This window comes from Antechinus flavipes, chromosome 1 (assembly GCF_016432865.1).
Source record: "Antechinus flavipes isolate AdamAnt ecotype Samford, QLD, Australia chromosome 1, AdamAnt_v2, whole genome shotgun sequence".
Classification (NCBI taxonomy): domain Eukaryota; kingdom Metazoa; phylum Chordata; class Mammalia; order Dasyuromorphia; family Dasyuridae; genus Antechinus; species Antechinus flavipes.
This window is the reverse complement of record NC_067398.1, coordinates 690447089-690470813: the sequence shown is the minus strand read 5'-3', so window position 1 is coordinate 690470813 and position 23725 is coordinate 690447089. Positions and strand designations below refer to the sequence as shown.

Below are 23725 nucleotides of genomic sequence, written 5' to 3'. Positions count from 1 at the left end.
GCATGGTACTCAATCTGTACCTTGAAGGAAGGTAAGTGGGGAAGTAACCTAAGGCATGGGGGCCAACCAGTGAAAAGGCATAGCCTCAAGAGAGGGACTGTTATATATAGGTAATATCAAACAGGACAGGTTGGTGGTGGAATATATCATGTGTAGAGAGAGTTGTTGATGATTTGTGTTTCTTCTTCTGAAAACTCTTTGTTCCTATCTTTTGACAGTTGATCTATTGGGGAAATGATTCTTGGTCTTATTAATTCCCTTTACATATCAGATCTCAGACTTTTAGCAGAGATATTTAATGTAAACTTTTTTTCCCAATTGATAGCTTTTCTCTTTATCTTAGTTGCATTGATTTTGTTTTTGCATTAATTTTTTCAATTTTATATAATTGAAATTATATGTTTTATCTTCTATGCGCCTCTTTATCTCTTGCCTGGGTACGGTAAGAACATGTATCCTGAGCAGGCAGCTCATCCTCACACAGTATGTCCTGAAAGCATGAGCCAAGTGCCTGAAATGAAATACAACAAATCCCTTTATTCCTCCAGAAATCTGGCTTACCCATGATAGAGCTGGTCCATGAACAATTCCATCCATGACTTGGTATCTAATTGCCTTGAATACCGAACCATATTAATGTGGTTTATTTAGAATTCTCTTTAAGTTACATGATCTGAGCCAGTGACCCAAATAAGTGGTTCTCAGCCTCCCCGGCATTAGACATGGTGTCTGGCCATCATTATTCCTTTGTCCCACGTCCTTCAGCGTTGATAAATCCTGAGGCTTACGGGACAATCGCAGCTTCACTGTGTTGGTGGGAAAAGTACCGGAAAGCCTGCTACGCCGAGACGTACGAGCTACGTCTTGTTTGTCAGCCCTTCATACTTCCCTTTTCAAATGCTTTTGATCACTCATCTCAGCCCTGCCTGTGTATAGCATGTGAATCAGCCTGGGAAAGTTGTGAGAGGGCCCGAGTCCACTGGGCACTGGGGGTTTGACATGTGCCAACTGACCGGATGCTTCAGCAGCATTTGGGCTTTTGTTGAGGTTTGCTAACAAGCTCCAGCCAGTGTAGGGCAGGGCCCCGGCAGAAGTCTCCTTGGCAAAGAGGGGATGCTTCTTTCCCGCCCTGGAGGAGGGGCTGGGGGGATGAATGACATATGCAAGCCCTGATGGTTGCAGATGGAGACATGTCACCCAGGGAGAGTTGTTGGGCCATCCCCAAAGGCGTCTTACCACGAATTCGATGAGCATGTCAGATGCATATGTTAGCTGTAAACCCTGGCATTTCTGCGAGGAGAAATTGGGCCAGGGAGGGTTGGAAATAGGGCAATTTCTCTGAGCTGGGAACTTGAGGAAGAGGTCATGAACCCTAGTAAGAGAATGACAAAGATCTTTTCTTCTGGCCCAAATTAGTGAGATTGCCAAAGGCTCTTGTCATCTTTCAGTGGAGACTGAGGCGGTAGGACTTGGGATGAGAAATTTCTGTCTTCAGCACTAATGAACATCCAGGCAGGCCGGTCTTTCTTTCAAAGATTAAAAGGGGAAAAAAAACCTAACTAGAAATGCCTTCCTTTTGAAAGTGCATCTCATTTGTCTTTCTACTGTCTGGGAGAATGACTGTTTATATTAGTAGGATGGGAAGTACAGTATGGGGAGATCCATGCCAGTTAATGGGATCTTAAGCTCTCTTCAGAGAAGGAGAATTTTGAGGGCTTGAGGAGGAACAGTCCTGCTGTGCCTTGAGCTATTGCGACACATAAAAAGCTGTTAGCCCAGTCGATTGTTGGACTCGGAACAGGGAAGAACCGAGTTCAAATGTGACCTGAGCTGCTTATTAGCTGTTTGATTCTAGGCAAAACATTTTACTTTTCTCTGATTCTGGTTTCTCATCTTAAATAGACAGTAAAAACAGCACCTGTTCTCATTGTGATGTTGTGAGGATCAAGCGAGATTAATTCGTGTAAAGAACTTAAGTGTTAAGATGCTATATAAATGCTGTATATTCTTTGTTCAATTCTGGGTCCTCGGTTTTAGGGTTTAGCTGGAAGGTATCCAGAGAATATGGCCTGAATGGTGATGGGCAGTGAGACCATGTCACTTGAGGTACTGGGGCTCTTTATCTTGGAGGAAAGAAGGGGCAAGTGAGATACAATGGAAAGAACATGGGCTCTGGGAGTCAGCATTTGGGTTCAAATTTTATTCCTGATGCTTAATTAGCTCTACAAGTAACGATCTCTCAGTTTCTTTATTTTTAAAATAAGAGGGTTAGACTAGATGGCCCCTAAGTCAGTTGAGTATCTGAAGGAGTAGATGTGGAGGAAGGCCTGACTCATTCGGGTTAGCCTCAGAGAGCTCAGAGAGAAGTGTTTCATAAATGTTTATTGATCGAGCTAGTGACTTATAGAGAAGTTCTCATGAGATTGAGAGCTGGAAGAGATCACCAATCGGTTCTTTTTACAGAGGAGGCAACTGGGAGACTTTCCTAAGGGTTTATAAATTCAGATCCGAGTCATCTGACATTAAATTTAGTGCATTTCATCACTATACTGCACTTCCTTTTTTGATTCAGCCAGCCAATCAATTAGCAAGCATTTATTAAGCACCTCTTGTTTACCATACATCGGGCTAGCATCTAGGGATAGGACAAAAATGAAGAAGCCCATGTCCTCTCCAAGCTTACATTCTCTTGGGGAAGACTCCCTCTAGTCTCTAAAATTCTGCATTTAAAGGCACTCCATCACCTTCCCAAATGCCTTGTGGGATGCCAAATATCTGGCTGTATGAGAAATGGTGTATCCCAGCTCATTCAACCTTGTTTTCCAGATCAATATCAGTAGCAGGAGAGTGATTTTAGTCAGAGGATAGTCCCCAATTGCCTTTCTCTGTGAGGGGTAGATGAACACTCACCTCCATTTCTGACTCTTCTTGGCTATGGCTGAATACAGGGGCTCAGAGCATTCTCGGACCCCAGAGTGCCCTTCACGATCATCTGCAGGTGGTTTATCATCGGTTGGATCCTACTGGTCATTATTTGTCTTGCTCTATGCTGTGCTTTGTCTCTGATGTAGGATTTCAGTCTTTTCAAACCTCTTTTTTTCTACTCTGTCTCTGAGTAAGGAAAACAGCTTCTGGGCTGCAATAGGCTTGAAATCAGAAGAACTTCTGGGTTCTCATCTCCTTTGGACCCCAGCTGTGTAATCTTGGATAAGTCCTTTTCTCACTTTAGTCCTGGGTTTCTTCCTTTAGGATGTAAGCTTATGGGCAGGTAGGGATGGTTTTACTTTCTCTCTATAGTTTCAATATTTAGTGCTCTTTAGTGTTATTCAATCATTACAGTTGTATATGTGACCCCATTTGGGGCTTTCTTGGCAAAGATACTGGAGAGTTTTGCTATTTCCTTCTCCAGCTCATTTTACAGATGAGGCAACTAAGGCTCACAGGGTTAAGTGAACCTGCCTAGGGTCATATAGCTAGTAAGTGTCTGAGGCTGGATTTGAACTTTAAATCCTCTCGACTCTAACTCCAGTTTTCTATCCACTGAGCGACCTAGATTCCCAGTACATGCCCACAAAATGAAATGATTCCAACCCTTTAGGACCTTACATTCAATTGAAAATTGAGAGGACAATGGGTTCAATACCCTTCATTTTACACATGAGGAAACTGAGACAAATATGGATTTATTTACTACAGAATTATATCATAGAGCTACCAGACTGAAAGAGACCTTAGAGCCAGGCCTGGGTCAAGCAGGTGGCTAGTGACAAAGCTGGAGCTAGAAACTTTGGTTTTTAATTCTCAACCAATAAAAAATGAAAAAAAAATTCATTTTAGGCACAATTTTGCCACAAGTCAACTTTCCTAAGAAACTTCTGGCTAAAAGTCAGAATATGTCAGGGTTTAGCTTGTGAAAGGTCCTTACAGATCACCTAGTCAATAAATGACTAAATATCTAAATCTAGAACAATCCTGTGAGATAGATCCTTTAAGTATTATATACATTTAAAGATAAGGGAATTGAGGATTAAGCCAAATAGATCTAGATTATATGAACCAGTAATTGGGTGAGCAAGGGAGATATTTGACCAGAAATCTTCCTTCAGTTCTGGGAAGCTTCTGTATCATGAACTATATAGAGTATAGAGAAGAAGAAGCATAGTAGGTTTGAATTCAAGTGGGACTTCTCTTACGTACAAGTCTTATGGCCTTGGATAATTTATTTAACCATGGTCAGCCTCAGTTTCCTCATCTGTAAAATGGTTGACATCTACTGCAGCAGAGGCAGTTGTGGATAAGGCACCGCATTGTTATTCTGTATTGGGAGACATTTTCCAAGAAGTGGCCTAGGCCCCTCAGAACCCCCACTGTCTTATTTCCTGGAGGTCTGTTTCCTTGTTCCCTCTAATTTTGGAGAACTTTTATTATCCTGTGAATCCTGAACTAATCCTCTGGCCTTTGGGGGATTGGATTAAAACTTGGCCCCGCTTCTCCAACGTCTTACCTCCAACAATGGGCCAACTGTCGCGGGACTCTAATCCAGTTGGGGCCCATTCAGGCAGGCGAGAGAAAATATCAGAAAACACATTTCTGGGCCAAGTTAAATTTAGATTTATTCAGCTGGAGCTAATTGTAATCTTTATTTGCTCCCAAGTGAAGCCTTCTTATCGTTCTTATTATAGCTGAGAAAATTAATTTTTATTCTGCCATAAAGGTGGCCATAATAATCTGGGTTCAGGGAGGGAGATTACTTTAATAAGATTTACAGGCAGCATTTGAAGCAGTTGGCTTTTCTTAGCCTGTAGCAGGAGCAGGATGGACCCAAGAGAAGGTGGGTGACTGGGGGTGGGATGGGGGGTAGGGAGGGTGAGCTTGAGAGCCAAGCTGCTCCATTGACCTGCATTTGGAATTCCACAAAAAGCAGGTATGAAAGTCAACAGAGAGAGCCCAGGGCTCTCTCCCAGTCCTGTTTTCCAGGAAAAATGTTAGGAGCAGAATTCACTTTTTAAATGTCTTTTCATTCTTTTATAAGGTGGTTGTCTTTTCCTATTAGAATGCAAGCTCCTTAGGGGTCGTGCTAGGATATTGGGTGAAGGGGATTTTCCTCAGTCGTAGATCAGAGACTCAGAGTTGGATGGGATCCTCTTAGGGAGCCCCTCATTTTAGAAGCTTCAGCTTGGAGTTAGAAAGTCTATTAGAGAACTTCTAATTTATTTGTTATGAAATGACTGTAAGAGGCAAAGTCAGGATTTGCACCCGGGACTTTAGAGCAGCACTAAATTACATCCTACAAGAATAGCTTGCCTTGATTTACCTCCATAAAGGTGTCTAATCCTTCTTCCAGTGGGCCTGTAATTGGAAAGCCATAGGTGTGAGTGCTTCATGTTTCTAATGATGCTATTTATTGCTTTCATCTATAATTAGCTATTTCTTACATCCAACATCCCACCTCTGCCTCCATGCATTCTTCCAGACCAGCCCCTTGCCTGGAATACCCTCTTTCCTTATGATTTTTTAACATCTGGGTCTTGTAGGTAACATTGTACCTTGCATGCAGTAGGTGCTTAATAAATGTCCATTGAGATGGTATGAGATGAAATAAAATGAAGGGAAAATCAGAATGTAGAATAGCTAAAGAGGGTAAGAAAACTGGAAAGGTATGACGTAGTAAGATAGAAACCTAGATTTGGTAACAGAAGACAATATTCATATTGGCTCTGTCAATTACTGCATATGTGACCTTGATCTCACTTAATCTTTCTGGGTCTCAGTTTTTTCATCATGAATTGAGGAGCCTATATGGAGTTGAAAGCTGGTGGGGAGGTGGACAGAGTGAAGCAGAGGAGGAGCTTAGCTCAGTTCTCCATCTGATAATTTCTTATTTTAACTAATTAGTTTTGCTAAATACTTGCTAAGCTCTGTTGTTTATATATAATGTATGTATATATATATACACAATATATGCGTGTATATATGTGTGTGTATATATGTATGCTATGTTTTCGTATTAGAATTGAAAGTCTGTCAACACCCACTAAATTCAGCACCCTGGTGCAAACTGCCAACTGCCTCATCTTAGTTAGAGCTCTGATGCTGTTAAGGGATGTTTTTTCCTTGTATTAAATTGGGCCTTTCTCTTTTTCAGAGGCCTTAATAGATTCCTCTGAATTGCCCAGGTAGGGGCGCTGGCCAGGGTTCTGACTGTGAGCTGGTTGAGGCTGTGTTTACTGCCTTTGGGGCTGGCTTTTAAGATCTCTCACCCTGCCCCAGGACTCAGGTAGCTTATGAAAGAAAAGAGTAAGGAGGATTTATCTTCTGGGAGCTGGAGACACTTCCTCCTGCAGTGAGTGCATCGACAAAGGGAAAAATGTACTTTCATAAAAACTACAGATTGTCACAGGTGGGAACATGACAGATATGGGCGAAAATGAGTTTCTCTTCCTTTTATGATTTCTCAGGGTGAGCAGAGAAGACAAAAGGAAAGGAGGGAAAGAGGATTTCAGACATAAAGATCCCCATCCACTTGCCTGTGCTTCCTCAACATAAAGAGTGCTTGCTGCTGCCTGGAAGCTGTTAGCTCTTGGTCCTTGGAGTCCGGTTGCCCATAAGCATTCTGGGAGGAGGCAGTATAGTATGTGGAAAGCTCTGGAGATGCAGGATTGGGTTCAGATCACACTCGGGTGTCTCATCTCTGTGTGATCTTGGACAAGTTACTTTGTTTTCCTGAGATGTTTCCTGTAAAATGAAAATAATAGCATTTCGATAGTGATTTAAGATTTGCAAAGCACTTTACAAATATTATCTCATTTGACCCTCAGGACAATGCCAGGAGATAAAAGTGCTTTTATTATCCCAGTTTTCTAGCTCAGGCAGACAGAAAGTAGTTGAATGAGGTGCCTAGAGAAATACAGCTAGTGAGGGTTTGAAGCAGTATTTGACCTTGGGGTTCCCTGGCTCTGGGTCTGGTGGTTCTATGAACTGAGCTGCCTCTTTCAGAGAGGAGGATTTAGAGCTGGGAGGTACTTTAGCCATCACTGAGTCCAAAAGAGGAACAAACTCAAGTTGAGAAAGTGGATGTTATTTAGCTAAGATTGCATAGGCAAAAGAAAGGTTTTTTGAATCCAGGTTTTCTGACTCTCCATCCAGAGCTCTTTAAACAGGCTCCTTACCCTCAGGGAGGATATAGTCTAGTAGGAGGAAGGAATACCCAAACAGAAAATTGGAAAATATAGTTTTGGTTTTTTTTGGTAATACTGGATAATTTGTAATAAGGGATTTTCTTTTTTTTTTTGGCATCTGGGATTTCATCTGTGATGAGAAGTACTTCATGAGGAAACTCCCTCCATCAAAGCAGATTACCACCCACTTTAAGATTTAGGCTTTTCTCTCTATTACATCACTTCTTAAATTAGGTTTTATGGAGTATTATGGGTGATAAGTCATGAAATTAGAGAATCGTTGAATTGTTGGGCTGCAAGCAGGAGTGTGCTGGAGCCAGCCAAGCCAATTGTTAAATTTCCAGTGTGCATATTTACCTATCAGAAATCAGCGAGTGCTACAAATCTAGGCTTGATTTATGCTCTCATTGATTGTCTAGACTTAAGAAAGTGATGAAGACTTTCTTTACAGAAACTCTCCATCCCAGTAAAGTCACTTGTGCTGTTCACAGTCTTCCACCTCAGATTAAATTGATTTTGCAGGCTTGTTTATTTAGTACATGTGGGAAAATTACTAATGTAGATTAAACTTAAGTGTGTTGAATATTTTCAGAGAACCAGTTGTCAAACATTTACCAGCACCCTCCCCTGGCTATAAGGAACCAGAGCAGTCCTCCAATTCAATATTCTGTTCTTCAGAGCAGGTCAGATATTGCATTTTCTTCTTGAATATACCTGCTGACAGTGAGCTCTACCTCATGAAGTAGCCCATTTCATTCTTGCACAATCCTCATCAACCCACACTTCTTCCTCATAGTGTCTGTGTCAGATTTGAGAGCCAATGTTGCGTACTGAATAAAGAGCTGATTTTGAAGAGGAAGACCTGAATTTAAGTTCTGACTCAGAAACATACTGACTGCGTGACCCTGTCCAAATCAAGTTAACACCTCTGTGTTCTAGGCAGCTCTCTAAGGCTGGGTATTGAAAAAAAAGGTGCTGACTAGCTTTGGTAGATGGAGTTCCCCTACCCAGAAGTTCCTTATACTAGGAAAGTCACAAGTTTAATTTTCAAATCATCAGCATTTCTTAAGCATCCACTGTGTCAAACTAAGTGCTGGGGATATCAAGAAAGGCAAAAATGCATCCTGTCCTCAAGGAGCTTGCAATGTAATGGGGGTGCTTTGATCCTGCCTCCAAGAAGCTTGAGATCTAATGGAAAAGCTTTGGTCCTGCCTCCAAGGAGCTTACAGTCTAATAGAGGAGTTTTGGTCCTACCCCCCAATGAACTTGAAATCTAATGGAGGTGCTTTGATCCTGTCCCCAAGGAGCTTACTTGTGATGACCTCATATTTTAAAATCAGCCGGAGTCAGGAATTCAGGTTAAGAGAAAATCTTCGATCTTTATTCTCTGTGGAGGGGATGGGGGATTAGCAATTTGAGCAGCTGTGACATGAACCCAGCCAACAGTCTCTCTTTCTGCCTCTCTTCCTGCCCCTCTGCCTCCACCCACCAAAATCGTCCCTACGTCATTTCCTATACAACACATCAGATCTTGCACAGAGTGGGTGGGGCCATTCTTTCTCCAAGCATAGATTAATAGAGTATGGCCCAATTACTATTTAGCCTCACGTGCTTGGGACCTCAGTGCATCAACTCGAGCTTCAGCCCATTACACTTACTATCTAATGGAAGAGCTTTGATCCTGTCCCCAAGAAACTTACTATCTAATGGAGGAGCTTTGGTCCTGCCCCTATGGAGCTCACAATCTAGTGAAATAACTTTGGTCCCTTTTTTTTTTCTTTTGCTAAAAGCTTCCTCCCTTTCATTCTCATTCTTTGCTCCTAATTTTACCCTTTTGGGGTTCTGAAGAGTGAATCTAATGCCCTTTCTCTGAGACAACCTTTTAGAGAGTTTCTCGTTTCCAAATGAAATCTCCATAGTATAAATAAGATTTCAGAAGTACTTGAAAACCAAGCAGTTTTAAAACAGAGTTGAGAGGATAATTACTGGCCTTATCTATTCATCAAAGCAAGTCCTCTCGAGATTATTACTTGGCAGTACTTTGTTAGTCTGGCTCTAGTTACTCTTTGTGCTTAAAATAATAGACTTTATGCCTTTCAAGAGATGCTGTATTTCTGACAAATTCCAACTAGCTTCCTCCAGTGAGTCTGACTTAGTGAAGTTTTCTGTATAAAAAAGGAAGGCAAATCAGTACAGTTCTGACTAGCAGAATTCTGAGGAAGGTGGTGTGGTTGATATCACTAGAGTTTAATCAAGTGAGTGAGTCTGGTGGTTATTCCATTTGTCCAGCTTGCCTCCCTTAAATCCAACTCACTTGCATGTCATAGCTTCATCTCCCTGAAGTCAGGGAGATCCTCTTGGAGAATGAAGGACAAACCACAATGTAATTACTGCTCTTTCTCAGAGCAAAGCAGTTCAGTGTAGAGAATAATGAGCCGACTCTGTTATCAGGACCATCTAAATACATATGGTTTGGGTGAACCTGGGTAAATCAATTTTATTTCTTTAAATCTCCAGGGAATACTCCAAGATTATAAACTGCTAATTTACATAGATAGAAGGAATTACCTCATCAGAAACCAGTAAAATTGCAGCTCCTGACCCCCTTAAAAATCGAAACCAATCTTTGTTTGTCTCAGTTTCTTCATTTGTAAAATATAGATAATGGCTCCCAGGCTTGTTGTGAGAATCAAAGGAGGGGTACCATGGGAAAGTGTTTTGCAAACTTTTATTTAAAGTGTTGCTATAGACACTAGCTGCTTGCGTGTGACCCTGGCCATGTCTATTCTCTCAGAGCATCTGGTTTTTCATTCTTAAAATGAGAACATAGGACTGGATGATCTTTAAGACCCATTTTAAATGATTCCTAGGATTTTGATCCTGAGACCAGTGTGGGTTTCCATGAACAATTCCCTTGTTTAAATAAAGCCTTTTGGTTCTTCTAAATTAATTTCGTTATTGTGTTTTCTAATTAGGTAAATTTTTCTAATTAAGTAAATTTTTGGTATTTTAATTGGGATATTCAATGCCAAAAAGGCTATATTTGAACAAGGGAGCTGTTAATAGAAGCTCACTGGCTGCTGAGGCAATAGTGAAACTGCTGAGCCTGCAATGGCCAATTTATGGGAAGGTCAGCAACAAGTCCAAAGTCTGAAAGCAATATGGGACCACTTTTAATGAAATTCATTTAGAAATGTTCAAATACCGAACTTAACAAACTCACATCCTCTTTTTCCATACAATGAATGTTGCTGATAGGCAGGTGAGGGAGAGGATTATTCCTATTTGATAGAAGGGGAAATTGCGTTTCCGAATGATTGAGTGACTTGTTTCAGGACATTGAGGGAGCTAGTGACAGGGCTGGAACCCCCACCCAGGCTTCCTCCTTGACCGCCTCCTGCTAGAGTAAGTCGCCGCCCAATCAGACAATGAGATAATTGCTAGAAACGCACAATGTTTTCCGCCTTCAATTTAAACAACCTCTTAGGTGTCCAATTTAGAATAGATATAAATGGAAGATGGGACAAGGTCATCATAATTTCCTGCTGCTTAACAGCTGATGGTGCCTATAGGAGATCAGAATTACTGTCAGAAAGATGTATATAATCCGTTTAATAATGTTCTCTTTCCATCTGGTGCCCTGTGGAAGTCTCCCATGTTGGCTAACAAGATCTGCCTTTCTCTTCCTTTCTCATCCCCTTAATCTTTTCCTTTCCAGTTTAAATCAAAGAGGAACTGTCTGGATGAGATGTGATCTGTTTGAGCTTTGTAGTGGTTGGGGGGCTGGAACTTCCAGCTCACAAAGGACTGTGGGACACCACAGTTGCCTATCCTGATCTCGGGCTGATATGGTGCCCAACCACCGCTCTCATCTCCGGGCTTCCCTCACTGGGCCAGGTTTCAGACACAGTGTAGAAATTCTTTTTGGCTCATGATGGGAAATATGATGAGAGAGGATTTGACTCTTGTTTTTCTTAAAGCTCTTGCTAAAACTCTGAATATCCTACCTCCTAAGTTTCATGACACTCATCTCAGAAACTTGCATGTGTTTGGTGGGAGAGTGGAGTGCAGTGAAAGGAGCATAAAATTTGGAGCCAAAAGACCTGGATTCAAATTTGAAAATTATGGCTTCCTAATTATGTGCCCTATGGCAAACCACTTTCCATCTCCAGACTTTGGTCTTTTGAATCAATATACTGAGATAGTTGGACTAGATCCCTGATGATCTGGGATTCTACTGTGGGAATTCAGAGAATGAAGAGATAGACGTGGGTTGACTAGTCAAAGAAGGCTTCTTGGAGGAGGTGAGATTTAAAGTTCTTTTATATAGGCAGCTATACAAGTGAGTCCCTTAATGGAGCAGTTATCCTGTTTTCATTTCTTGGCTGGGACAGGTATGTATGGTGCCATAATGGATAGAACACCAAACTTAGAGTTAGGAGGACCTAAGTTCAAATCTAGCCTCAGACACTTAATAGCTGTGTGACCCTGGGCCAGTCACTTAACCTCTCAGTATTTGAGAGATGTGTCTATACATATATACACACAAAGACAGAGACACACACACAGAGTCTGAGAGAGAGACACACACACACACACACACAGAGACATACACACAGAGAGTCAAAGAGACACACAGAGAAAGCACATACAGAGACACACAGAGAAAGAGGGTCAGACAGACATATACACAGAGACAGAGAGTCAGAGAGAGACACACACACAGAGATAGAGAGAGGAGGAGGAAGGAGATAGAGAGAGCAGGATTCCAAGAGAAGGTGTAACATACTGGCCACAAAGGACAAGTGGAGTTTCCTAGTGGATAGTGGGTAGGGAGGAGCAGAATTAGGCAATGGGGTGGGGTGAGTCTATAACTCAGTGATGATTCTTTAGATATAATCATGTTGTAGAGATTGCTTCATTACGTGATGGTAGAATGGTACAGTGGGGAGCTTCTATGTAAAGAAGCTTTGAAATTGGGAGAGCTGAGTTCAAATCCTGATTCTGATGCTTATTAATGTGATAAGTCAGGCAAGTCACTTTCCTTCCCTGGTTCTTGGTTTTCTTTTGTGTAAAATGAAGGGGTTACATCAAATGACATTTTCTAGGTTTTGCTCTATGATCCCATTATACTAAATGGTGTTTGTCATTCAGTCATTTCAGTCTTGTCTGATTCTGTGATTCCATTTGGGGTTTTCTTGGCAGAGACACTGGAGAGGTTGGCCATTTCTTTCTGCAGCTCATTTGACAGATGAGGAAACTAAGGCAAGTAAAGTTAAGTGATTTGCCCAGAGTCATACAGCTGACAAGTGCCAGAGGTCAGATTGTAACTCAGGTATTGATGATTCCAGATTGGCCATTCTATCCATTGGGACACCTAGCTGGAATTCAATATTCAATACAGGCTGGAAAGGGAGTAGGAAAGGGCAATTCATGGTATAGTCTAACTGAAATATAACACATATGAGAGTATGAGGTCAGGGAGTTATATTGCAGCTGGATGGCAAGGACCCCTGAATGGCCTAAGGAGTTTTAAAAATTTTATCCTAATAACTGTATAAATATGTATACATATATTGGATTTAACATATATTTTAACATATTTAACATGTATTGCACTACCTGCCATCTAGGGGAGGAGGTGGAGGGAAGAAGAGGAAAATTTGGAACAGAAGGTTTTGCAAGGGTCACTGTTGAAAAATTACCCATGTGTATGTTTTGTAAATAAAAAGCTTTAATAAAAAAAGATTAAAATTTTATCTTAATATCTAATATCTTTGAAATTCATCAAACCAACAAACAATCATTAAGCACCTGCTGTGTGCGAACACAAGACGGGAAAATGTCATGGTTAGCCATGTGCTTTGGGAAGATGCTTGAAAGGAGTATGGTTTAGAGAAGATAATGGCTGGAGGCAAGAAGGTCAATGAGGAGACTATTGCAATGGTCCAGGTGAAAAGTTTAGGAAAGCCCTGGATAAGCTGGCTGGCATCCAGAAGAAGGCTGCCATGATGATCAAGGGACCTCCAGTTCACACTACATGACACCCAGTAAACTGGGGCCATCCAGCCTGGAGAACAAGAGATCTTAGTAGCCTCTTCCAATTTGACCTCTGAAGGTAGAATCAGATTGGATGGTGGGTGAAAATTGCAAAAATGCAGATGTTAGTTGGATATTAGAAAGTTTTCTTAACAAGCAGAGCAGCTGTCCTAGAGTAGAGAGAGCTACCTCCAGAGCTGGTGGGCCCTCCCACCTTGGGAATCTTCAGGTAAAGGCTCGATGACTGGTTATCGTATATGGCCCTGGGTATATAGTAGGTGCTTAGTGCATGGTTGTTGAATTGAATTGAAGTGAGGGCCTTCTTGTTCTAGTATGGGTTTGACCATATGGCTTCTCAGGTCTCTTCCTGCTCTGATATCTGTGATTCTGTAAAGTAGAGAGATCTTGAAAGAAGTTTCAGTCAGTGGCCTTGGTAAGTTAGAGAATGAATTCAATGCTCATTATGGCTGTTGACTTGACCTGTTTTTTCAAGTCCTTGGAAAAAAAGGTAAAAAAAAGTATGATTGATCTGATCCCACGAGGAGATGTTATGGGCCAGAACTTGAAACAAGGTACTAAGTGGAATTGAGGAGACAATGTTTAAATCTAGTTTAGAATTGATTTAATCCTACAACAAATCCCAGTGATATAATGATTGGCGTGTACTCAGTGTACATCATATAAGCAAGAAGCTCTCAGGGCCAAAGAGCACTCTGGGAGATACAGAAGCCCACTCTTAGAGGCGGAGTCAGATTCATTCCATTTTTCACTTTTGTGCTGGCTGGAAGCTGAAGGACAAACCTTTGGATTTGGAGACATTCAGAGGGAGCTCTTAGAACCAAGGAGAGAGAAAGGTCTCTATTAAAGCTAACCAGGCCCAAGGAAAGAGACAAGACTTGGAAGGAGAAAATAAATGTTTGGATTTTATCAGCTAGCTGCATTTGAAGTGATTTTTTACTCTGAACTGAAACAAAGGCTGCCTCCAGAAAACCTCCCTAAGAAATCTGCTCCCAGAGAGAACCATTATATTATATTTTAAAGAAGAGAACACCACAATATATCAAGAACATTTGTACTAGATGATATGAAATTTCCCCTCCAGATCAATAATATAGTAGTAATAGCTAATATTTATAAGATATTTGCTATGTACCAGGCACTGTGCTAAGTGCTTTACAAATATTCTCTCATTTGATCTTCACCACAACCTTGAGTGCTATTATTATCCACACTTTACAAATGAGGAAACTGAGGCAGACAGAGGTGAAATGAGTCATCGGGCCCCACAGGTAGTTAAGTGTCTAAGCACAGAGTTGAATTCAGGCATTCTTGAGTGGACCAAGTACCCTATACAGCTACCCCAAAAGTATCCTATCATTATCACCCACATTTTATTCTCATAGAATATAAGTTCCTTGAGGGAAAGAACTATTTTATTTTTGCCTCTGTATCCTTGGAGATTGGCACACAATAGGTGCTTAATAAAGACTTAATTGATTGAATTATAGTGAAAATTTCAGGCTTTTGGAAGTACATCCTTGTGCACCTTGTGAGTAGCAATTGATTTTTCTGGTGAAACTTTTTGAGATCTTCCTGGAGCAAGTTGCCATTGCCTTTGAAAGAAATGAGGACCCATCTTTTCAATAGCTATTTTCCAGTGGGTTGAGTCATGGGTCATGGGGTCTAGCTATAATAATAATAATAATAATAATAATAGGAACAAATAATAACAAAAGCAGCAACAGTTGACACTTGTGAAGTGCAAAGACTGATTGTGCCTTTCTTTATATTCTAAACTTACTACTGTGCTTGGCATTCAGTTGGTTTTGGTTGACTAATTGGTTTTGATATTTGCAAAGTGCTTTTCATAGGATTATGGGATCATCCATCTAGAAAAAAGAAACTTAGAATCCATGTAGCCCAACCCCTTAATTTTGGGATGAACAAACAGGTCCAGGGAGGCAGTGACAAATATCATAGAACCAAGTTTGTGTTGGAACCAGCTCCATCTGGTTCAAGAGCCAGTTGTTAATTTTCAGCGTGAGCATTTGCTCCATAGAAATTGGAAAATGCTACAAATCAGGGTTTCATTTGTTTTCTTAACTTTTTAGACTTAAGAGAGTAATGGGAAAATGTTAATAATGCTGACTAAACATAAAAGTATGTCTTGCATTGTGGAGAGTGGTCTATTAAACATTTACCAGGACATTCCTGTATAGGAGCACACATTGACCTTAGGACCTTCAAGGTTATGTAGTCCAACCCTGAATTTTAACAGTCAGAAAAGTTGAATAAAATGCCTGAGATCATTTGGTATTAAGTGCCAGGGCTAGAGTTTGAATCTGATATTCATTATCTTATTTAATCCTGGTAACAATCCTGGGAGATCGATGACTCGAGGAAGTTGAGGCACTGAGAAAAGTAAAGTGATTTCTCCAGGATCATATAGCTAGGAAGTGAACAAGGAGTGATTTAAACACAGGATTTCTTGATTTCAGATCCAGAGCTCTCTCAGGCCCTATGCAAGTTGCTATGTCTTTGAGATTCTATATACTTTTTTCTTTCTTCAGTTTGAGACAGAGAATGAGAGGCTGATCCTTGCCAGGCCTCCTGAAGGCTTTTGAATTTCCCTCTCTATCTACATCTTGTTCACTGGGTGCTTGGAACTAGAGCAGAAAAGAAAATGGTGGTGGCTTCCAAACAGATGCAGTCCTGGGGAGCCCCTATTTCTGACGCTTTGGGGCTGGACTTCCGATCAGGTTACGGAGCGTGGGCCCACTAAGCCTGATCAGGACGTGATAGATCTCTTTGTCCACATTCCCTGGGCTTCCTAAAATGCAGCTGAATTCAGATATCATACTTGGTGACAATCTGGTTCTGGGACAGAATGGAGCTCTGTCAGCCAATGTTTACAACTTTCCATTGGGGCTTTCACACAAAATTTGTATCATCTTCCTTCTGAATTACAGGGGATGGGAGCGCCGGCAGCCGCCTGCTGCAATTTCAGGGGACATGGAGAATGAAAGGGAAGAAAATGCTGCCTTAAAGTTCTCCTAAATCACTCTTTGAGAGATGTCAAATATCTGCATAAAAGATAAAGAAGATAATAAACCTCTCCAAGATGAAAAAGCAAGTGTGTTTAAGAATTGCATTGCCTATGATCTTGCTTTCAGTCCCTGGAAAGCTGCCAGGGTGTAAATTGCTCCTGGTTGGGGAGATGGATAAGTTTGTATATCTCTTTCCAACACTTTTCCACCCCAGATTTTGAGAACCCATCTCCCCTCTCTTTTCTTTCCCTCCCCTTCCCTCTCATCCCTCTCTGTCCTCTTCTTCCCTTCCTTTCTGCTCTCTCCTCATTTCCTTCCCTCCTCTTCTTTCTCCTCCCCACCCTCCTCCTTCCCCTTCCTTCTTCCCTTCCCTTCCCATCTCCCTTGCCTTCCTCCTGTCCCCTCCCCGCCCTTCTCCTTTCCTCTCTATAGAAAGTCCAGGTGGTTGCAGGGAGACCTATTAGGAGACTATTGTCTTCTCCCTCTCTCTCTTATCCTTCTTTCTGTTTCTTCTGAGTCTCCTCTTCTCTAGTCTAAACATTTCCAGTGCCATATTTCATTCGCATATAGCTTAATCCTGGTTACCATTCTGGAAACCCTTCCTTCTAAAAACCCGCAACGAATCCCCAACGTTGTGGGTGACATGTGAGTGAAATAGAGTACAATGAGACCCTTGGCTTCCTCATCCTAGAAGCTGGAGCTCTTTTCAAGTAGCCAGAAAGCCCACTGGCTTTCTTCAGTCACAAGATACTGTTGATTCCAGATGAGCTGCCTGTTGCTATGTCCTGCTTTTTTCCCTAGAAAAAGTGTCCATAATTCCCCCATGTGACAAAGACTCCTCTTTACCTGAGCTCTTTTGTCTCCTGTGTTTTCCTTCTACCTGCGCCTGCCCCAAAGTAGCAGAGAAGTGGGCTTGTAGGGGATACCTCATCAATATTTGATGCCCATGTGAGATGGTGGTGCTGTGGGCAGACCACTGGACCTGGAGTCAGGAAGCCTTGAGTTCAAATCCCACCTTAGACACTTACTAGCAGTGGGCCTCTTCAGGTCACTTAACCTCTGTCTGCCTTAGTTTCCCCACCTGTAAAAAAGGGGGCTAATAGGATTTTCTCCTTGCAGGGGTGTTGTAAGGATCAAACATTTAATATTCATAAAAGCTCTTGGCACAATGCTTACCACCTACATGGTAGGTGATTAATAAATGCTTATTCTTTTTCTCTTCCTCTTATATGGGAATAACATTCAGACAGCTTTGGCATCATAAAGCAGAGATTCTGACCCCCACCTCCTCACGCCCTTTTCTCCTTCTCTCACCAGGGAAGCAGTTTTGCCAAAGAATGATGCCTGAAAGGAGATTTAAATAAACACAAAATTATACCTTGCAGAAGTTTTTTTCTTTTTAAAATGTAGGACAAATATCACTGGGTGTCAGAGTCAACAGATTGGGATTTATCTTTCTTTCCATTTTCAAATCATACTACAGTTAAAAAAAAAAAAACAACTACCCTGGGTCTTTACATGTTTTTGTACTGGTAAATATGGATTTAGCTGTTTTTAGAAGTAGTTACCAGAGAGTGTGAGACAGTGTGGTGGGGTGGGCAGCATGCTGGACTTGAAGTTAACAAGACTTGGGTCAAATCCTCCTGTAGATTTCTTTTTTTTTTTTCCGAAAGCAATTGGGGTTAAGTGACTTGCCCAGGGTCACACAGCTTCCTGTAGATACTTTTTAACTATGTAATATTGAACAAGTTCTCACCTCCCTGAGCCTCAATTTCTTATTCTGTAAAGTGAGATGGAAGTAGATGACCTCTAAAGCTTCTTCCAGCTCCAAATCTATGATCTATGAGGGTGTAATCTTGACTTCAGCTCGTGTAGTGGAAATATACCCTGGATATCCAACCAAGGTCTTAGCTCTAGAGCAGAAAAGATTTAGTAATTCAGTCTCACCTCCCAACTTTTTACAGATGAAGACACAGGTTCAGAGAATCAAGGGTTATACAAATAATCAAAATGGGGATAAAAGCAGCACCTATCTCCTGATTGTTGTGAGGATCAAATGAAGTAATATTTGTAAAGTGTTTTGCACAGTGTCTAGTGCATAGTAGGTGCCTAATAAATGTTTATTCCCTTTCATGTCCTGTTTATTATGCTAGATAATAAGTCTTGGGTTCACATCTCAACTTAACTATGCTGTTATCTCAATGCTACCTACATTTTCTGTGTACATGATCGCATTTCTCTGTGCCTTTGTTTACTTTCCTGTAAAATATTAGAATTGACTTGAATGATTTCTAATGTCTCTTTGATCTCTAAATTGATGACCCTGGGATTTATTATCTGATGTGATATGGCAATGAGGAAAACTAATGAGAACTTGGATTATCAAATGAGATAACACTTGTAAATACTCTAACCATGGTGGTGGTATGTGGTAGGTGCTATATAAATGCTTGTTTCCTTCCCCTCCTGCTCGTTAAGAAAGGCATAGTTTCAAGGAGTATACAGGTGAGCAAACCTTCTACACTCTTCCCTGATTGCTCCATACCTGGAGCGCTATATTCAGTTTTTAGTTTCATAGATCGGGAAGAACATTGAGTCCTTTGGAGGGCAAGCAGAATGCTTAATGGCTTTGAGTTCAGGGTACATGAGCTCACATCCCACATAAAGATGGGATGAAGGTACTAGAGTAGAAAACACTTGGGAGATCAACAATGGCTGTCTTCTAGTATTAGAGGGACTACCTTGTGACAGAGGAATAGAATTAGGAGCAAAGAGTAGAATTTGCAAAGAAGCAAAATGAAGTTTGAGTTCAGAGGATCGTCCCTAAGCTATCCACAAATACCTTGGGGAGGTGGTGGAAGTATTCAAACCGAGTGACAGCCACTTACTGGATGTGATGTAAGAGGTCTTCTCTTTGCCCAGCGATGCACCAGATGACTGCCAGCGTCCCTTCTGATCTTGACTTCTAGCCCTTCATCCAGTGTTGGGACTTTATACTGGAGGAGAGAGGGATGCATCTCCTTTTGTTAAATCTGATACTCACAACCTTGGTTCACCATCATCTCTTCATTTATAAAGCCCATTTGGGTCCCTATCCTCATTTTAATTTTAATTATGGAAGATTTCTCCATGCCCCAATTGACAGAAGCCATATGTTTACATAATATATAGGGGTAATGAAAATAAGCGTAAATGTCGATGTGATAAAATATTAACAGACCATATGTAGCAGTTTCAGGAGATGACTTATAGGTAGTGTGTGTCTGACGCTCTCCCGACATTTACAGTTGTGATAGTTGAATTATTAAGGTTGATAATGATATTTCTCTGGATTGGGGATTGGAGGCTGAGATTGAGGGAGCTGGTGGTTTTCTATTGTCATTTTTCATTGAGAGTGGCTGCCCACAGCTACAATATTTTTCTCTTTCTGTAAATGTTCAGCAATCACTCTGATCAATATTAACTGAGTCTTTCCTTTCACACCTTTTCAGAGGTTATTTAGAAAGCCTTGAAGAAAGTGCTTAATGTCATTCTACTCTTAGTTGTTTAAAGTCTTTCTGGTTTTAATAGGGATTAGGAGGAGGGTTATATCCATAGGAGGTAATCTCTTGGAGCTGAGTAGAGAGTTCTTCAGTGAATTTTTGTGTGACCTTGGACAATCTCCTGACAGTAAAGTTCAGATTTTTTTTTTCTGGTATTCGAGAGTTTCCACAGACTGGTGCTAGTTTACTAGACTCCTCTCCTTCTTTCATACTCCAGCAGGTTCTTTTCCTCATGCTTGAGATGTTCTCTCCCATCTTCTTCATGAAATTTATTCCTTTCCAGGCTTTGAAACATATCTTCATTGGTTCTACTTCTTCCACAAGGCCCCTTTTGATTCTTCTAGAGGGCAACCACCTTCCCTTTCAAAGTTCCCATATCTTGTTTTTTTTTTTTTTTTTTCTTCTGAAACTCATTCCTTCTGCTTTGCTAACTTGGAGGAAATGGGCATGAACCTCAATTTTGTTATATATGATCTTGAGGCAGTTGTTTCATCTCATTTCCCTGGAACTTAATTTCTTTCACTGTAGAATGAGGGGGCTGAACTAAAGGATCTTTAATATTTCTGACCCTCTTATTCTTGAGGTTACCATTATCCTTTCTACCATTAATCATATTCCTAAAGTGTAATGACCGCGCTAGCACCCAGGATTCCCCCAAATCAGCCAGAGTCAGGATGAGCAAAAGTCCTCAATCTATATTCTTGGTCCCCTTACACATGATTGAACAGGATGGAAGCAGAATCTCTGCCACCGCCTTCTTCCTCATCTACCTCTGAGAGTTTGTCCTTGGCTAGCTTTACTCCACCCCCTAGTCCCTCCTACAAACCTCTATACACCAATCATTGAGCCAATACGGATAGTGGAAAGGACCATTTTCCAAGCATATGCCCATAGAGTATTGTCCAATCAGAAGTTAGCCTCAAGTGCTCAGCAATCCCAACCTCAGTGCATCAACTCAATAGTTCGAGCCCTTTACACTAAAGTAAAACCTAGACACACTCTTCCCCTGCATAATAACCACAACTGGTTTCCTAGTATCTCTATGATCAAAAACAAACTGGCATTTAAAGTGCTTTACAACATGACTCTAACCTACCTTTTTTTGGTTTCTTCCACAGGACTTTTTTTTGGCTAGGAATTCTCAATCTGGGGGTGTGTGAACTTGTTTTATTAAATACCTTAATAATAGCTTCATTATGATTGATTTCTTTTATAATTACATGCATTTTATTTTGTACATTTAAAAACATGATTCTGAGAAAGGATTTCTAAGTTTCATCAGCCTGCCAAAGGGATCCAGGTTAAGGGTTAAGGTTAAGGTTAAGAACCCTAATTTTAAGTACTATTGATTTCAACAGAATGTAAACTCTTTGAGAGTAGGGAGTCTCATTTTTGTCCTTGCATCCAACACTCCTAGCACAATACTTAATAAATGTTTCTCAATAGATTTTCAATCGTTTATGCAGTCAACATAGAATAGTGTTATCATATTAACATTATTTATCAATATAATCAATATTAAATAGAAATAAATATAATAATTTAATATTAATATAATGTAGTATTATAAGGAAATAGGGTGAAGTCTATAGAGATTCAGTCTTTGAACTAGGAAGACCTGGATTTCAATATTACCCTTGAATTATAATGACTTATCCAATGTGATGTTGGACAAATTGTTTGGCTTTTTGGTGTCCTAGTCAGTGTTCTAAGTTGAAGAAGTTTCAATTTACATTGTTAGAATTTTCTCATCAGGGAGTTTCTTATTCCAATGCAATCCTCAGTCTTTTTCTCTTCCTAATGTGTTTAATAGTTATCTGTGAGTTAGTTTTTTTTTTTAATTACTCTACTAGGCTCTAAACTAGATGATGGCAGGAATTCTATCTTATTTCATTTTGTATTTTCCTTCTGTACTCTCTACAAAGTAGGTACTTAGTGTATACTATGTATTATTGTTCAGTCACTCAGTTGTGTCGGACTCTTTGTGACCCAATGGACCATACTCTCCCGGGGGTTTTCTTGGCAAAGATACTGGAATGTTTTTTCATTTCCTTCTTCAATGTATATGACAGATCCTTAATAAATATTTGTTTTTGATAAGCTTTTGAAGAAGTAGTGATATTCCAAGCCTCTCTTTGTTTAATGATGGTTAGAAGGGAGAGCATTATTTCTAAGGATTGGAGCTGGAGGTGATTGCATTAAACACATTGGATGGGCTATCACGGGGTGATCCCAGTTTCCACTGGGAAAATAAGACTACTTGTGAAACTAAACTTTGAAATTGTTTTTTCATTTCTTTCTTTTGGTTGTATAGTGATGGAGAGCCGAGGAATCATGGACAGTCTCCAGAGATTTTCCTCCTTGCCTGCGTATCTCCCCATGAGCTACCATATCTGCAATGCTGAGGTCTCCTTCTTTCTGAAAGAGGCTAACCAGGACCTCATGAAGAACTCCAGTCTGCAGTCCAGGGTGGAGTCCTTCTTCATCTATCGAGCCAAGGAGCCCCCGATTGTGAATGCCAGTTACGGCCCCTTCTTTGTGGAGCAGGTGATCCCCCGTGACCTCCTGTTGACTCTGACACCCTTTGGCCACTCGGAGAAATTCACTTTTAACTGGAAACTAAAGTCACACATCCTTGACAGCTCCATCTATTCCAACAGACCGAAAGTACAGACGTTGTTTTATGTCACAGGAATGGACTGGGAGGAGAATAACCCAGTTGAAGACCTGCCCTGTGTTAAGATGTTTGCCATTCTAGAAGCTAGGGAGGTGGTGGCCAGCTGTAGGCTGCAGGGGGATCTGGGGCTTTGCGTGGCAGAGCTGGAGCTGTTACCAGACTGGTTGGAGCCTGTCCCAGTCCTAGATGCTGAGGCAGAGGCTGAGGCTGAGTCAGCAGCGGGAGGCATCCCCGTGGAGCTGTTTTACAAACTGTGCCCTGCCGATGATTGGGGCAGGTGTTCTCCAGAGGATGGCAAATGGGAGAACAATATCCATTCGGGGCAAGAGAATGCTCATAAAGGGTTTTCACCCATGGAGAGGATCGGCAGTGTCGTGGTCTACCCAACGCAAGACCAGACAAAGAGGTCCCTTGTGAGGCTTGATGAGAACCTTGTGATCTCTCTGCCACTCAACCCTGTCAGGGAAGGGGACATTGTCACCTTCTTTGTGTCTTTGGCTGGCAGCTCAACCGCAAACCACTTTACTCTCAGGTAAGAAGCTCAGCCCAGTTGGGCGGTATAGAAATCAATTCTTAATTATGAGTCAAAATTTACAAAATGTGGATTTCTGTGCTCAGCCTCTGTACTAGGCACTTTGGGGAGATATAAGAAGAATAACTCATAATTCTGACTTTCAAAGCGCTCTTAGTCTTGTGGCAGGGCAATAAGATATGTACTTACAAAACATTTTGAGGATAATTCTCAGCACCAAAGATTCTCAGCACATATGCTACTATGATAGAGAAGTTGCAAGGAGACATCCCTGTGGGCTAGAGCAGGTAAAAATGTCTTATGATGAGCTTTGAAAAATGGGAATGATTTGGAATTTCAAGCTCTTCATTACCTTTCTTTCATGAGACGCCCCTTCACTCAACTTCTAGTCCAATCAAACTGGTTCAGTAGGTATTCGTTATATGTGACCTTGATGCCTCTGTCCTTGGTACCAATACTATGGCTTCCTTCAAAACACATCTCTTGGCTGCCATTGTCTGCATCAGAGTTTCTTAAACTGTAGGCTGTGATCTTATATGAGATTGCACAATTATGATTGGTTATCAGTAGATTTGTGTGACTATTTTATATACCTACATACCTGGGGTCGCATAAAAATTTCTCAGGCCAAAAAGGGTCACAAATAGAAAAAATTCAAGAAGCCTTGGTCTGTGTTTTAGGCTTTTTTTTATTTCTCTCTACCCTTCTCC

General features: G+C 41.0%; 1 protein-coding gene across 1 annotated transcript in view; it reads left to right on the top strand.

The window, feature by feature from the left end:
• TMEM132B (transmembrane protein 132B) overlaps window positions 1-23725 on the top strand; it is a 660968-nt gene that overhangs the window by 157797 nt on the left and 479446 nt on the right. The window contains exon 2 of the mRNA XM_051972617.1: window positions 22121-23015. Coding sequence (XP_051828577.1) covers window positions 22121-23015 — 895 coding nt within the window. The remainder of the gene's footprint in view (window positions 1-22120; window positions 23016-23725) is intronic.